General features: G+C 46.7%; 2 protein-coding genes across 21 annotated transcripts in view; both read right to left on the bottom strand.

Annotated features, from left to right (window-relative positions):
* SPO11 (SPO11 initiator of meiotic double strand breaks) overlaps nt 1-1,183 on the bottom strand; it is a 326,125-nt gene extending 324,942 nt beyond the window's left edge. For all 20 annotated transcript variants that reach the window (XR_011101799.1, XR_011101798.1, XR_011101801.1 and 17 more), the window contains exon 1: nt 1,052-1,183. The gene's annotated coding sequence lies outside the window, so the exon portion shown is untranslated. The remainder of the gene's footprint in view (nt 1-1,051) is intronic.
* Nucleotides 1,184-6,240: 5,057 nt separating this feature from the next.
* Nucleotides 6,241-15,617, bottom strand: TFAP2C (transcription factor AP-2 gamma). Its single transcript, XM_068700583.1, has 7 exons — nt 15,357-15,617; nt 13,797-14,273; nt 13,541-13,592; nt 12,106-12,328; nt 11,264-11,382; nt 9,775-9,916; nt 6,241-7,889 (listed from the first exon to the last, which is right to left on the bottom strand). The coding sequence occupies exons 1-7, from the start codon at nt 15,402-15,404 to the stop codon at nt 7,604-7,606; spliced, it is 1,347 nt and encodes a 448-aa protein (XP_068556684.1). The 5' UTR covers nt 15,405-15,617; the 3' UTR covers nt 6,241-7,603.
* Between the last annotated feature and the right edge of the window lie 1,992 nt (nt 15,618-17,609).

Genomic DNA, 17,609 nt, shown 5'->3' with positions numbered 1-17,609 from the left:
TTTAATCTTGTAAAACACATTATGCAAATTTATGGGTTTTATGTAAGATGATGGCCTGCGGCCATATCACCCCTGGCCACGGCTGTGATCTCGTTAGATCTCCCAGCCCGAACAGGCCAGGGCCTGCTCAGCACTGGCTGCGAGACCTCCGGAGCGAGCCAGGTGCTGCCGAGGGCCGGGCGGTGCTTCAGTAGGTGGCCCCCGCCGCTGTGAGTCAGCACCCACGGGTGCCTCAGCACAGCCCGGCCACTCTGCAGCAGAGCACATGGAGACCGAGGTGAACCCCAGGTCTGCGCACAGAGCTCAGAGCATCCCCATGCATCGCAATTCCAGGGGGAAAGCCTTGAGGTTTTTAGGAAAGCAACAAGGGAGAACGAACAGCTGATCACAATTGCCTTTTTGTGCTCACATCTTGAGCTACCTGGGGAAAGTGAATGGAAAGGAAATCTCATAGCTGATTTCACACGTTTCTCTCACCCTCAGACCTACATTTTAACCAGCACTCAACAACTCATTTTCATCTTAGCCCTTCTGATGCAATTTATTACCCAATACCTTGCCAGCAAATTAAAAGGAAAAAAAAAATCATTTAAGCTGTAATGCTGTTGCTCTTTAACATCAGCATCAAACACTCAAAAGTATCAGGCAGAGATTGTTTTTACTTAAAACGTTAGCAAAGATCACTCTAATTTCTTTCCCTGGACTAGCAGTTTTTTTCTGGAATGAATCCCTGGAAACACTGCAGTGAAGCTAACAAAGGCACCTCAAAACAGCCTTACCAGGATCTTATCAACTTTTATCTTCCACCAGACAAAGCCACTAACTACAGCTGTTTATTTACTGGGGCAATACAAAGATTTCATACTATTGGAACTAGAAAACAGTACTTGAGGCTCTGAAAAGGAGACCCTACCACTTATCTAGAAGCATACATAATCTTCCTCCTCCTCCATCATCCCAACAACCTCATACACATGCAGATGCACCCTGCCTACAGCCACTGTACAATGCACCCTGTTACCAGACACCCACAGCAGACTTGAGAAGTTACCTTTGCTGAAGCAGTGGTGCTCGTAAGCTCTAAGGAAGGAGCTCAGCCTAAGAATACTCAGAAATAAACGTTTCAGGCTCTTGGCTGCAGCACTGCTGAAGTCAATAAGCCCCAAACCCAGCTGATTCCCCTCATTTAATCAGATGACCTCATAGCCTAGTTCCTAAACGTGCTTTAGCTGGGCTCCTCTCACATGTGAGGTCTGGAAAACTGTAATCTCTGCAGTAAGGCAAAACGGTAGCTCTAAGTAATGCCTCCATTCACATTACACCCTTGCCTGAGTCACATTAACTGGTTACAGCCTAGTTAAAAGCTATAAATTTTTAACTTAATATAATAAGACCTTAACTGTGAAAGGGCTTTTTCCTCTTATGAGGGCAGGGCCAGAACCTGTCTGCACTGATGTTTTCAATAATATCCCCACTGGGGTTTCTTGCTTGAAGCTGTAAAGCACCAGAGCCTTGTCCAACGTGCTTCTGTGTTAAACCCAACCCAGGGTTTGAGTCCTAAAGGTTGCTTGATTTCGGATCTCCAATGCAAGGCCCCTCTGCTAAGGGGTTTGGTGGCCATTACTTTCTGAGAAATGAGCCCTTATAAGACACCCAAGGAGACATGTCCGAATATTGGACAGTGACTTCTGGCAGTTCAGGACCTGCCCTGGGTCTCACTGACGCATCGAACCATCTGGCTTCCCTTGCACCTACGTGCACCTTGATCTCAGAAAACGCACCTTTTCCTGGCATCTCCAGTCCTGAACATCCTCCAGCTTCTCTCATGTTTTCTCTGGGTTTCGCCACACCTTAGCCTTAAATATAAAGTACCATTTTGGGGTAATTAGAGATTCCTAATTAATTAGAGTTATAGATTTAAGGATTCAAAGCTTGACAAATGAGCTCAGGTAAATTTTGCAGCACGAGTTGGAGAAAATTACTGGCCCGAGCTACCTGCCCTGCCCCTGTGCTGGAGGTTAATTACCATTTCTCTTGTACAGCCAAAACCACGTGCGCCTCCATCCCAGCCTGCTCCGGCTCACAGTCCAGCACCCAGCTCAACTCCAGCACCAGGCTGCACCAGGGCACGGGCTGTGCTCTGCCCCTGCCCCTCTGTCCTCCAGCAGACAGAAGGGAGCGGTGGCTGAAGATGACCCCATACCTGCAGCCCTGGCAGCATGGCCCACGGGTGCAGGTCTCTTCTTCACCCCTCGTGGCTGTTTCAGGTCTGTAGACTTCCAGCAGCAAGCAGAGGTGCAACAGCCTGACACAATGTAAAGGGCATCTTATTACCTTACAACGGGCAAAATTTCCATTTCACCCAGTATGCCTCAAAGCCTGCATGGCTCATGTTTTGTTCTGGTTTGTTTGTTTTTGTTTCTTTATTTCCTTTGTTTCTCTTTGGAGTTGATGTGATGCACAGGAGGAAGGACAGGATGAGGACTGGGCAAAGGTGGCTCTGCTCCCAGATAGGCACCCTCACACCAGAGAATTGCAAACACAGTTTCCATCCTTTCTGTTTAGCATATTTGTGTATATCAGGGGTGCTGGCATCATTTTAGGCCACTTTCTGATGTTATTGAAGAACTCTTTAACTAGGAATCTGGTTTGGATTACAACGATCAGCTGAAGAACTACATCATTGAGCCCCACTTGGTATCAGTACAGCACTATCATGTATAGACACTTTAAGCTGCTTCTTTTCCCTTAGTTTTAGGCTATTTGACCTGGAAATACAAACTCTAAAGCTCATCTAAAAAATTAATTCTGTTATCTCATGTATTGCAGATCTCTGAACTTTCTGAGCTATTGGTAAACAAGAATTTGAATTTCGTGGCAGAGGGAGTAAGCGCCAATATGATTACGTGGTTGGAATTTAAAATCACGGGCAAAAATATAGATCCATTGGAGTTCAGAGAATGTGTCACAGACCAGTAGGAGCCTGTGAGCAAGGCCCTCACAAAAGGGTTAAAAGGGGTTGTTTAGCTAACAGAGAGAAAAAAATAGAATATTTGTGGCCAGACCTTACACAATAACGGCCCATGGAAACCATCTGGAACATCCGTGTAAGACATGCAAGAACATCCAATAAATGCAAAAACGGTATCAGAAACTGGGAGAAAGCTTATTTATATAACCCTCTGAAAGTGAAAATGAAAGGAGAAGGCAGCCAATGGTACAGAACAGGATTTAATAATTTAATTATACGGTTCCAGGATAGGCCCAGTGTAATTTCTGCAGAGATGGTTATCCGTGCAGCTACGTGGATAGTGTGACGTTAGGTAATAGGCAGCAGCAATAGCCACGCACCATAGAAATGTTATAAGAGACCACAAATGGTTTGGATAACACACAGATTTTGCAAAGACACGGTGTATCTGGCTGTGGCCAGGGTTTAGGAGCAAATTCTCATTTGCATGGCTCCATCTGCACTCCCTGTGGCTCACCACCAGGCCTTGGGTCACACTCCCAAAGGGACCCCAGAGCACTCGGCAAAATTGGCTCCAGGTTCCCCTTACAGAAACCTGGGACTGTCACCAGACACACCCTGTAGTTCGGGAATTTCAGAAGAAAGAAATGAAGAAGAAAAGGGCTGCAACAAATACATAAACCAGGCTCTCACAGCAAGTGAGACCCATTTCAAGATGCATTGCTGCATTTATTTGTAATGAAAAGGTCTGAGGGAGCAGAGGAGCAGACAGCAGTAGGGCTGCAGCTGAAGCAGGCAGGATGAGACAAACAGTTTGCAAGCAGCAGTGAAACAAGTGAAGGGTAAAGCAAAAACTGAGCTGAAAGTGAAGTTAACTGAAGTCAGTAACTAAATTAACCCAGGAGTTAAATCTTTCTGCTTGTTTTCTTCAGTACAAGTAGCTTTGCATCATTATTTCTCTCTGAAACCATGAAAACAAGAAAAAAAAATAAGATGAAAGCAAGACAACTGTGAGGTCAAATGATTTCTGGAGCTGGGGCCATGTATAATCATATTTATAATTAATTATCAGCTACAGCGAGGCTGCCACAGGTGGAAGCAAGCAGCTCCACTGCCTCCTGCAGCTCCAGCACTGCCTGGGCAGACCCCAACATCCTGCAGATTCCCGGCTGCTGCTGCTGGACAGGCAAGAGCTGATTAATTTTTTTTTTTTTTCTCCCACAAACATATTGTATATTGAGCAACATAAATTGAATTATTTTGTGGGTATGTATCAAAATACTTTTGCGGAAAGTTAATACTTAAAATGGACCATTTTGACTTCATAATTTTTGCTTTTTAAGTTCTAATAGTTTAACATCATTTCCCCACATGAATACCAAATTAACCATCATTTCTCTGGTAGAAGGGCAAGGGACGAGATGAGGCATCAAAGTCATTTAGATATTCAGTTTTCAAAGGAAATGAAAAGCTTAACTCAGCAGAGTGCTGCATTCAGCCTTTTTATTTTAGCCAACTCAGGAACAGCCTGGTAAAAGCAGTACCAAGCAGAGATTTGAAGATCAAGGGAGAACAAAACAAAACACTTTCTGTGTGTTCAGCTAACTACTTTTTAGCTTTCCCAAGAAGTTACTAACCTATTACACGTTCGTCAGATTAATCATTTCAGATGACAGACAAGTTCAGGTCAGAGTTTAGCTGTGAATGGAGCAGTAGACATTGTCCTTTCATATTACTGGCATAGCGTTTGAGGTAGTTGAGTCTCAAAATAATGTACCATCTAAAACATACAGTAGAGGAAAAGCATTAAGGTAATGGAAACTCAGTATTTCTAGTGTTCCAAACATATAAATAGAACCCAAGTCAGTACATTAGACAATTGACTGGCTTTGCTTGAATGCACACAGGAATAAATGGAAACATCCTTATTTCCTATCCCAAGGGGCAATTATTTCAGAGCCTGGTTTTGTGCATTAATAAAAAAGCAAGATTCCATTGTCTGTTAGCTAAAATATCTTACTATATATGTGGTATAAGCAGTCCAATAACAGAAACGGAAAAAATAAAATAAAAAAGAAACAAAAAACACCTAACATTGCATTGTCTAAACAACAATTGTCCTTTAGCACTTATCATACCTTGCATATTTCTGTATATATCATTGAAATATAATTATGTATTTGGGGTATACTTTAGAAGTTCTGTAAGCCATCACATCCTGTGTACACCTGTGGCTACAAATTGTCCAAAACGCTTTTCTCAAATGCTACAATGGGCCTAGCAAACTGGAATTTCACACCTCTCTAGAAGAAAGCTGGATTACAACTCAAAAAAAAAAAAAAAATTTTTTTCCACAGCTCACCATTGATGTAACAGATTCATTCATTTCTTTGAGCTTTCCTATCTTTCTTCTTCCTACACACCTTCATTAGTTTGCCTTTACCTCTTAAGAGGCAGAATACTGAGAATATGGATTGAAAATGGTACATATTGCCCCTTCTCCACACCTGTGAAAGTAACAATGCTGTGATCTGAACCAAATTCTTACTCACAGTTACATCCACAGTGTGCCCATTTGTAGTGTTTGCCCTAGCCACGTGCCAGACAGATTGATCTGGTGTTGCAATGCCAAGGAAAGCATAAAGCCCAAGTTCATGTTCCTCCTGTTCTAGAGAGAGCACTGAAACGTTTCTCGTTGGGAAGGTTTGGCTCTTTTGTATCCGAGACACTGAATGCCACTGCAAGCCTCAGATCCTGCCTCACCACCACCACCACACAGAGTATGTTGGGGATTTTCTGCAAAATCCTGTAAAATTCCTAACAGCAGTAACAGTGGGCTGAAACCAGATGGTAGATCTATCAAATTTCACATGCCAAGATTTTGCAAATATTTATCATTAGAGACAGATTATTCTAATAAAGTCAGATTCACTGGAAGACAAAGATGGTAAGATTGACTTTTATTTAGAGGAAGCCTTGCAGTTTGTGTTTAGATTTTAGTTTGTGTTTTATTTAAATAGGCAGCTAGCATGATAATGACATCTTAGGAAGAAAAAAAAAAAAAAAAAAAGGATTCTTGGAGATACATAGCATGTTTAATTGAAACCATTAGTTTTACTGGCAAACAGCTCTATATTTCTGTTCTGTTAATCTGAACAAAGTGCTGCAATTATGACTCAATACATAATGTCCTCTAGTGCTACTCACCCCACATTCCCAAAGTATAGAAAGAAAACAAAACCGTTTTCAGTTAATAAAACATTCCATGCTTCTATCCAGAATATTTTTATTATATGGTTATCATATACATCAGAATTATATTGGGAACATTTACAAATATGTAAAGATAGTTCAGAACCTCCATTATTCACATACACACTAACTCACACACTCATTTTGCATGTCTAGTCAGTTATCAGGTGAATGATGCACAAAATTATTGCTTTGTGAACATACACCTCAGATTAGATTTAATCTTCAGTGGCAAGAATTGAGATATTTTTTAAAAAACAAGTCTTAAATACCCTGTATAACATACCTGTGCATAAACCTAAAGATATGTTTAGCTTACCCATTACCTTTGAAATACTTACCAAAATTAAAATTTGAAACCCATTTATAAAAAAAAAAAAGTATTAAAAAGTTCACCATTATTTACAAATCCGATTAAATTACACATAAATAAATATTTACATTCAACACACTGCTTCCCTTAGTATGCATAAAGCCTCCCTGGAAATATTTTTGGCCTTAATAGGCAAAAAAAAAAGTTCAAAAAAAAAAGTTATGTGCCTATTCTTTCAAGTTTCCCCCCCAATTTAAAAACAAGACAATATAAATATGTCAATAAAGCTGCAATATCCTTAAACACAGAAAGTTAATTTTCTAAAAGCGTTTTCATTTTCGTCTACTCCTTGTTAAAAAAATACCAAGATAATACCAACTGCAGCCAACATTACTGCAGTTTTTAAAAGCCTGAATATTTCCATAAAAATAAGCATGTCAAATGCCATCAGATAATTTTACGTTTACCAGGGTTTTAGTACTCTCCTATGGTAATCTGCAAGTAAAGGGAGAAAAAAAAAAAAAAAAAAAGAAAATGAATAATCTTACTATTTCCAGGTGTTTATAAAAAATTTTAATGTACATAAATCTATATACCATTATTTAATACTGCTTTATTGTTACTGTTGCATTAAGAGAGACTTAAAACCCTGATATTTTTATCTGATAACAAATAGACTTCCATCTAAAATCCGTATCTTAAAAGCTATACACGAAGCTGGTCACCTCTAGATACTTAGATGTGGAAAAGAAATCTAAATATATCTTTTTGCATATTTCCATCCAAACCCTTATAGCACCACTTTTACAGCAAAGGATGTCAATACACCTGTACCAAGTACTTATCTTCTGGTAATTGCTTCCACAGATAAGGGATACTGCAGCTTTTAGAAAGACTTGTCTCATGGATCCAGGAGGAGTGAAGATCCTGAATAAGATGATTTTTTTTCCTCGTTTTCCCTTTCTTATTAAAAAAAAAAAAAAAGTACCCAAATTTCTACGTTCCCCCGGCAAGAAGATCCCAGTCTGTGTTAAGGAGGAAGAGTTTAAAGTCTGGTTTCTCTCCTTTTATTTCCTGTGCTTATCCATTTTATCGATGGTTTTGTTGGTTTCTGCAGGGCTCTGGTCGCCAGCGTTCATGTATGTTTTGTCTGCTATTTTTAATGCTTCATTTAGGTAGTTCTGGACGGATGTCATGGCAGCACAGATGGCAGCACTCCCAAAGCCATGTGTGATCAGGCTAAAATGAGTCAAACAGCCCTGGATGCCAGGGTCCAAGATGGGACTAGGTCTCGTGTTTCCAAGAGGAGTTCTGTCCTGAGTGAGGAGGTCTGTGAATTCCTTACAAATCTGCCTGTAAGACACAAAGTGATCTCACTTTATACCACGGTAGGAATTTGTGCACAAGCAAATATATAGAAATAATGGAAGAAAAAAAATCCACATCAACTATTTGGCTGTTACGTGGGAATTAAAAGTTTTCAGAAATTCATTACTCCATCAACAGCAAGACAGCAGCGTTCACAGTCCAAAATTAAAGCTCATTTATTAGCATTAGCATCTGACAAACCTTCTGTTTTATCTGTGTCACACAAACACATCCCCACACTGCAGAATAATCTCTCCACCTCTGCTGTCTGGCTCGACATCATTTGCTCTAGATTTTCAGGCAGGGCTGGGATGTAGGGGCTAGTTTCTGTGAGAACTTCCACAGCTGTAGTTATGTGATTTAAAGAGACTAAAGCAGCTGAAGAGGAGATTCGATCTAGTTGTGCGTGGTGTACGTACATCCCCTCTCTCATAGAGACCTAGGCCCTGATCCTGCAAACACGAACACATATGCCTGGCAAAACACGAATGGTTAATAACGCTCCAGCATATGTTGTTTGCTGCTTGTAAATCTGTCTCCTTGATGTGATTTCACTTGAGATGAGCAATCCTAACAGAATCATCACTTTATCAGAATTTCTCAAATCACAAACATCTTCCAAAAGATGCCTGCTATTAGGATTAATAACAATACCAATAACAATTCTAAAGAGCCAAAGGGCTCATGCTCAGTAAGAAGCAAAAGGTTCAATGTACGACAAATATATTACTATGAAATACAGTCCTGATAAAGGAGGTCTCTTTTTTCAGGGAAAGATGGATTAATTCAGCACCAGGAGGAATGTGGAACCCCTGCATAGGGCAGGATTTTGCTTGCCTAATCCAAGCATAAAGTCAAAACAACTCTTCTCATCAGTTTAACCAGGCTTTTCTCAGATCCTCTGCACAGTGACGGTGCTTTCAAAGGAAGAAACTGCACCAACCCAAACCAGAAAACATCTCAGACCAGGATGGATCATAATCTAAGGCCTTTGGTTAAACGTCAGTGTGGGAAGGGGACAGCGAGCTCTCCAGCCACTGGTGTAAGATAAGCACAGCTGAACACAGGTATTTCCTACCAGGGACCCGTTCAGTACATGCTCTGTTTACAGGTACAGTGTCTGCAGAACAGCTCTAACAAAGCTTCTCCTTTAGCCTTCCCTCCCCTGTTCACCAGGATTTACAGTAAGAATTTCGTTAAGAACAGGGACTTCTCCCATCTACTAAACATTGCCTTTCACTGAACTAAAGATCTTCAGCTTTGATACCGAAATGGGACTACTCACACTTTGATCTCTAGAGTCCCACAGGGGAATGCTGTTGCCAAAAAAAGCAGCTACAAGGACTCAGTGGGCAAGCTTGCCTTCCACCCGCTGTGCCCACCAGTAACTCTCCATGGAGGTGCACGTGCTCCTGCCTCTCTGGGCTGCACACACGCAGGCAGGGCAGCCACCAGCTCCCAGTCCCGTCCCAGTTCACACTCCCCTGCCACACCTGGCCCCCAGGTCCTCAGCCCTGTCTCACCCTAGGGACATCTTTTTCCTAGAGATACAGCTACCCTGGTAAAAGGCTCAGATTCTTTTTTTCTTTTTTTTACTACCGTTTTAAAGAAAAACAAACAAAACAAAACAAAAAAAAGTGGTCCAAACTGCTTTAGAATTACCATACAGGGTTATTATTATTATTGGTTCAGACTAAAATAACTACTGTCATAGTTGAATTCAAACCAAAACCAAGCAAGAATTGTTTCCTCTCCCTGATTAAAATTACACATGAAAATGTAGCAAACTGTCCACAACCACAGATACTCATGGTCAGACAAAACCACCTTTAAAAAAAGAGGGAAAAAAATGCAAAGCCAGAAAACTTACTTTGCAGCAAGAAGCATATTCTTCCTGTTCGCCATTTCATTGCGGCCCATGTGTGGTCTAGTTAAATATTCGGCCACTGCTTTGGAAGGAAACTCTGTCTCGCATACATAACCGAAGTCACGGGCAAGATGTACAGCTTCACCTGGCGTGGGCAGAGGGGAATAGTTATTAAATGTTGCAGTGCTTATTTATTATAAGGAGATCGGGGAAATTAAGCAAAGCAGAGGAATACACTTCAAGAATTTACTCTTTTAGAAAGGGACACTTATTTTCTACCATACCATTCATTACCATTTTCTAATCAATAGATCAGTGTTTCTTGGTAAATTTGCATCAAGAAAAAAAAAAAAAAAACAACACTACATGATGACAGCTATGAAAAAGAATTCCCTTCCCTTTACTGGAAAAAGCTTTTCTTTTGTTTCTATGCAGATTCACTGCTTAGCAAGGACTAGAATTTAGCCTATAACAAATTTCCCACTGATATTTAAAAAAAACTTGCAACTAAATTCCACCCATGTAACGATTTTTAGTACATTTTCTAGCTCCTTTAAAACAACAATGTTCATATAAAAATAAAACTGGAAGGTTTATAACTACACAGCTTTTTTCATTAAGGCAATTCCATCATGCACAGAAACACTGGGCTGACATCATCAGGCTGTACCTGTAACACACACGTGTGCGTGCGCACGCACATAGCCTCTCGGGCAGCTCTTAAATCCAACTTCCAAAATAAGGTTTTAAATGGAAGTTGCCGTATTATTTCAGCTCATGCAGAAATGAAATAGCAGCAAGGTATCATTGGATCATTTGTCATGTTTCAATTGCTGCTTCTACTCCTATTAAGTTGTACCACGACCAGGAGCTGCTTTCAACAGCAGCACAAAACATAACCCCACACAGCCACGTAAATACACCCTGCCGTCAGCTTAACTGAGAGGGTCCACACAGCATGTTACAGATTAAAGGGGCTCCAGTTTCCCATCAGGAAGTCAAAAGCTATAAATCTCACTTTATATGCTTGTTTATGAGAAAAGCTTCTGAGGATACCGCGGAGGTAAGGCCAGGCATCGCAGGCAGCTGCCACGGACTTCAGGTTTCCCAGTAGGGAACCAAACCCCGCGATGTGCCAGGTTTCACCCCTTTCACCTTCCCTTCACAAAACCCCAGACAACCTCAGGAAACAGACTGGACAACCATTTCGCAGAGCCCGGTGCCCAGGAGGGATTGATTGCATCCCAGCCTGTGGCTGGTACTCAGCACAACTGGGAGACCTGACAAACGGCAGGGGGGCGAGGAGCCCCCCCAAAGGCACCTCGTTGGGTACCTGCTGCCCTGTCCCCAGCACGCTCACTGTTAACTATAAACACACAGAACCCCCTCGATCGAGTTCATTGACTTCTCAGCCCTTCCACGCTTTGCCTGGAGGACAAAAGCTGTACACAAGGGAAAGGAAGTTTATTTTTAAGACACGTTCAAGACTGACCTTCCACCAAAGATGTCAATAGTGTCACATTTGCAGCTTTCCTTCTACCAGCTGGAAGGTTCAAGCCAATTTTATCCAGTTTTTCCCTTAATGATCTGCCACCATTTTTAGATTTGGCTCTGTAATTAGGAAAAAAAAAAAAAGAAAGAAAAAAAAAAGCTTTATTTATCTTCAGGGGACTTTTTTTGTTTTGTTTAAAAAAGAAAAAAAAAAAAAAGATGAGAAATTCCAGTTACTGACATTCAATAGGGTTCTACTGGGGGTAAGATAAAAGACAGGCTCTCTTTTCAAGTGACCTAGTTTTAAAATGCTTTACTACAAACCAGCCAGGATGAAACACAGCAGAGGTCAAAATCAAAATGTTTCAGACTGCACCACCAAAACCCGCAGCTGTAGAATGATCACAAACCAAATTAAAAGTGTGTGCAAAAAAAAGTACACACAAAGTCTCCTTGTAATGATGCAACAAGATCACGAGATTTAATCCAAAAATCATTCCACGGGGAGACAGTTCGTCACAGGAACAAGAAAGCTCCACGAGCAGTTTTAAGAGACAAAAATCCGATTTTCAACAGCAAATGAGAATTGCTGTCAGAGCTGTTAATAGCACTTCTCCCCGAGAAGTGGCAGAAGTGCAAAGAAGTTTTATTTCCAAAGCCAATTAGGATTCAGTGTTGTTGGGCTTCTGAAAAATCTGAAGTTTGATAAAAGGCTTTTTCTTAGCTCGTCATTGTGCTAATCTGGCTGCAACCACACACACCAGGCGCAGGGGGAGGAAAAAAAAAAAGGATCGCGAACAACAGCCCCGGTGCAGCCGGCTGGGAGCAGGGGTCGCAGCCTACCTTCTGAGCACTCCTCCTAGCAGAGAGGCGTTGAGACACTCCGGGGGCGAGAGCCGTCTCTGAACCTCTGCTACTGTCACTTTGTATTTGGACGTGGAGCTGAGGAGGGAGAGCCTCCCCGGAACCGAACAGAACACTTCGTTGGGGTTTATGACCATTCCGATTAATCCATCCTTTTGGCAGGGGAGACTCAGAGCACTGTTTTTCGTTAAGGAAATGGGACCTGCAGGAGGGAAAGCAGGATTTTTAGGGAAGGGAAAAATAAATACGGAGTAGCAAGTGAATTTTCTTTGCACGAGGACAGACCGGGAGATAGGATTTCGTTTGGCACTAAACGCTCCCCACGACCCAGTCCCCGAACACCAGCAGTCCTCTGCACGCTCCCAGTCCAAGGAACTGCTGAACACAACTAAATATACTTCTCAAAACAAAACCGGAAAAAAAATAAACAGGGCACCTCAAAAAACAATAATAAAAAAAATGTGGTATGCAATTTAGCGGGTCCAGTCCTACAAAAAGCCCGGCAGAGCTGCAGACAAACCCGCATCCTTCGGCTGCTGGCAGCAGCCTCCCGAGCCGGGGCGGGAGAAGCCTCCCAGCTACTGCCGGGCTCTCCCCTTCCACCTCGCAGAAGGCGCCTGCGGAATTTAATCCCGGCAAATTCGTACCAGACAGCACAACAGGGCTGAAGAACTGAAAGCAAACCCCCGCTGGGGAACGGCTTCAGGGGCTGGGTGCATAGGGCCGGCAGAGGCTGGGCAGGGGGCACAGCCACGCACCCGTCCCGCAGCCGTCCCGCTCCTCCATCGCCCACCCGCTGAGCCCCAGCCGGGGGCTGCTGGCGCCGGTGGGAAAGGGTTAAAAAGAGCCGAGGTTTGCCTTGGTCCCTGGAGGGGGCAAGGGCTTTGGTGCCGCATCTGACAGCGGAATAATTCTCCCATGAGCTAAACGCAGCAATCAGCGCTCTGCCAAACACTTCTGCTTTTCCTCAGTTAGGTTTTTGTTTGAAGTCTTCGGAGGAAACTTCCACTGATTTTTTTTTTTTTTCAAAGCACGAATTTGTTTAAAAACAAAAGCAGAAAAAAAAAAAAAAAAAGCAACCCAACCCTACAACGACCGTGTGCCTAAATTGAGTCAATACGCCCTTCCTCCTCGGGACCCCGGCCACAAAACCGCTCCGGTTACGGGTTATCCGAGCAGCCTCACACCGACCGAGTCCCTTCCCGAGGCTGGGGAAGAAGTTAAAGAGCAAAAAAAAAAAAGGAAAAAAAAAGGACCCCCACGGGTGCTGCTCACCCAGAGCCCACGGGCACGCTGCGGTGGCCGCGACAGAGGGGCCGGGACCCCCCCGGGGGCTGCCCCAAGCCTCGGCCGCCCCGATCCCCGCGGGGACCCCCCCATAACCCGAGGGGGCGGCGCAGGGCCCCTCACTGACCTTTCCTAATGACCGTCTGGTCATGCATTAACAAGTGTTGGTCCTCCACGTTCTGCAAAGAGAAAGGGGAGAAAGTTGCACACACCTCGGGAGCTACAGGGCGGGGGGGGGGGGGGGCACAGGGTTTGGGGCCGGACGGGCAGCGGCTGAGGGGCACCCCGAGGTGCGGGGCATGAGTTTGGGGCCAGCAGGACGGGTGAGTTGGGGATAAGGCTCCGGCAGCCGGGGATAGAGAAGGGGGGGGGACGAGGCTTACCTGCACCTCCTCCATCTGATGGGCCATGTCGTGGAGGCCCAGGTTGTCGGCCAGGGCGGAGGCGTCGAGGCCGTGGCCGTGGGGCAGCAGCAGCTCGGAGCGGCGGTAGGTTTCTCGACGGCCCCCGGCCGAGCCGCTCTCCAGGGCCGAGAGGTGCGGGACGAGGCCGGGGCGACCGTGGGGGGCGAGGCCGGCCGGCTCCTGGCCCTGCCGGGGGGGCCAAGCGCCCTGCTGCTGGCTGGGGGGCGGCGGCGGCGGCTGGTGCAGGGGGTTGATGGAAAAAGGGTCCCCGAGGTGGGAGTAGGGGTCGCTGGACTGCGAGTAAGGCAGAGGCTGGTAGGGTGGGGGGAAGTAGGGGGGCTGGAAATCGGAGGCTCCCGAGTGGGAGAGCGGCGGGGCCGGGCTGTACAGGTGCTGGCTGACCGCCGAGAGGTGCGGGAGCCGCGGGTTGCCGTTGCTGCTGCCATCGTGGCGGTCCTGGAAGGCAGACGGGGAGGGGGAGAAGGGAGGCGGCGGTCAGTGAGGGGTGAGGGCTGCCGGGTCCCGGGGGGCACAGGGAAAGCCGCCCCGCTCCTAACCGGGGGCTCTTCCTTTTTTTTTTTTTTTTCCTCCCCATGCAGTTCGCGTAGGAAATGAGCCCGGCTCGCGGGGAAGGGGTTAGGGACCAGTTCCCACCGCTGTCCTCACCACGAGGCACTCACAACTTCTCCAAAGAATCATTAAAAAAAATAATAATAATCCCAGTCAGCGGCGGGGCCCGGTTTAGCCAGCCCCACGCTGCCCCCATGGGGTGGCGGCTCCGAGCCCCGGGCAGGGCCCCCCCACGCCCGACGGCCCCGCTCCTCCCCTCGCCCCAGAGCCCGGCAGGCACACATTAAACGTCCACACGGACCCGATCCTGGGGTCCAGCGGCTTCTGGTCGGTAAAATACCACCGCTGGGTGATGAGAGGCGAACGGGGTCCCAGCGAGGCGTGAAGCGGGACCTACAGCTCGCCTGCCGGAGCCGAGGGGGGGGGGCACGGCCGTGTCAGAGCCCAAAACCCGAGAGCAAACCCTACAGGAGCCGCTCCCACCGCGGACAGAAACGTGGGGAGGGCGGCTCTGGACGGCTGCAGCCCTGCCTCGGCTCCTACCTGCCCCTGCTGCCCCGAGGGGGCTCCCTGGTTCACCCGGGGCTCCCCCCTTCTGCTGGGGCTCCCCCCTTTTACACGGGCACCCCCGCTTCTGCCCGGGGCTCCCCACTTGCCCAACTTTTACTTTTCCGACTCGCTCCACGGGGCGCAGCCCTGCGCCTGCAGGCGCGGCTGTGTGCGTGCGGGGAAGGACAGGCTCCTTCCTCCCGGCTGGGGATGCCGGGGTTTTTCCCCTTTTTCCCCAGGATTCGAGGGGAAAAATGGTTTAAAAAAATAAGCAAAGCAAAGAAAAGCAAAGCAGAGGCTCGGGGAATGGAGGAATCTCGGCTGGAGGCGAGCAGGGGGCGCGCAGCGGCCGGGGGGCTCGGGGCTGCCCCCACCGCCCCCCCCACGTTGCCCACCCGCCCCCCTCGCCGCTCTTCTCACCTCGCAATCCTCTTCATACTTGACATTATCTGCTAGTTTCCACAACATGGCGTCCAGCCTCCAACCCAGGTGTGCGGTGCCGAAAAAAAAAAAAAAAAAAAAAAAAAAAGCAGCCGAGAAGCTCAGCCCCCCCCCACGGGCGGTAAATCCACGTCGGCGCTGGGGAAGAGGAGCTGCCCCCCGGACGGAGCTCAGTTGTTGGCAGGCATGGAGGCTGCCGACGGACTAACCCGCCGCTCTAATGGTCACTCGGGTTTTTTTCCCTGCCCAGACGCCCTTAATGGCAATAGATTATCATAACTCCTCCCCAGGGATGGCTCGGCACCCGCGGCCGCCAGCCACTCAGGAGGGAGCGCGCAGCCCCCGGCCCCTCCTTCCGCGCCGCGCTGCGCCCCCGCGGGGGACGCGCGGGGCTGGGGGCACGCGTGGGCACCCCCCGCAGCAGCGGGGCCGCCCCCCGAAGTGCCCCCACGCTTCTTTTTTTATTATTATTATTTATTATTTGTATTTGTTTTTTTCTGTGGGGAGGTGTAATGGGTGTGGATTTTTTTTTCTCCACGCACACGCGTGGAAGGGATTTGTTGCGATCCACGCGGGGAGCTGCAGCGCCCGGACCCCAAAAAGTGCCACGGGGCCGGCGGCTGCTGGGCGAAATAAATCGGGAAAAGTTCCTCGCCGGAGCGTCCGAGCGCCAGTCGGAGCGCAATTTGCATAATTGTCAAGAGTTTTGACTTACTGATTACAACTTGTAAGCTACCGATGTTTAAGGTATAATTTCCTTAATTAGCCGGCGAGATTATTGCAGCTGCCTTGGATCCCTCGTAGGTAAAGCAGCCCTGATTCAGCGTCCCCGATGCGAGGCGGTGCGAATCGCGGCGCTGCTCTCCCCTCGTTGTTATTTCAGCCCTTAACGAAAACCTCCCTGCCCGAACTTCTCGCCACAACTCGGGGCTGGGGAGCCAGGTGGGAGGCGAGCCGGGTTTTGGGGAGCTGGAAGCACGCTTTCATCTGTGCTCCCCAAATGCTGCCCTGCCAAATTGCCACCTTTCCGCAGCCATTTGATCTGCGCGCTTCTGTGTGTCAGACAAAATGAACATCGTTTGCAAAAGCAACGACTTCTCCCAGTGTTTTAAGGTGCATCCGGATCGCTGCTCATTTACATGAGAGGAGCAAGTGTTTGTTTATTGTGACAGGGACAAAGGCTGACCCTGGCCGGGGCTGGCTGCGGAGATGTCGGCTATCTGTGTGCCCGGGGAGCTGCTGGTAAAGGCCCGAGCAGAGCCACGGCTCACCCCTCAAACTACATCACCCCCCCTCCTTTTTTTTTCCTGAGCATCGCAGAAGAAAATAATAATAACAATAAAATTTAAAAAAAAAAAAAAAAAAAAAGACGAAAAAAAAACCACCTACCCACCTCCCTCCGACTAAATGAACGATCTAAAAATAAAGCGAGGAGGACGGGGGTGCTGCAAGTAACTGTTGGAGGTGTTATCTGCCTTATCTAGCACGCAGGTGCTGATTTGCAGCCCTCGCATTAAGCCCATCAGCAGCAGGGACTCCGCATTATCATTTTTGGTGGAGTCTCTATTTATTTTTTTAACGACGGTGTTTTTCTTCCAGGGATGTTTCTTTGAAATGCAGTTCGCGACGATTATTAGCGAGTGTGCTCGCGCTGCTCCTGGCGTCATTAAGACTAGGAATCTAAATAATAAAAGACAGGGGGAGCTTAAAGTTCATTTGTATTAAAGGGACAAGATGGATTTAAACAGAAACGAAGAAGGGGGCCGTCGAGCTTCCCAGGTTTGGGAAGATCAGCTCTCCTCCTCCCAGAGCCGTCCCGCACTGTGTGTAACAACGTCGGAGATTTTTGTCGGAACCTCGGATTTTCCTTCTGCTCGGAAACGTCGCTCTGATTTTCTCATTCCTGAGCATTTTCAAGGTCTGAACACCTCCGTTTTGTTTATTTTGGTGGCCAGGAGCGCGCCGATGAATCCAGTTTCTCCTTATTTGTTTACACACATATATCAAATACATATAAATAGAGGAGTGGAAGAGGATGAGGGGGTTAGAAGAAATTATCTAAACAAGGCGCCCGAAATAACCACTTGGCTTCCTCGAAAACAAACCAAGAAAGCAGACGAGGAGCTAAAAGCGGGGAAAGGCGCTACAAACTTTCCCAGACATTACTCCCTCCTCCGGCTCCCCTCGCAGCGCCTGGGGGTGCAGGGGCTCCCCCCGCACCCCCGGTGCTGC

This window comes from Anas acuta, chromosome 16, assembly GCF_963932015.1.
Source record: "Anas acuta chromosome 16, bAnaAcu1.1, whole genome shotgun sequence".
Classification (NCBI taxonomy): Eukaryota; Metazoa; Chordata; class Aves; order Anseriformes; family Anatidae; genus Anas; species Anas acuta.
Note: the sequence above shows the minus strand (reverse complement) of the source record. Positions and strands in the feature narration are given on the sequence as shown.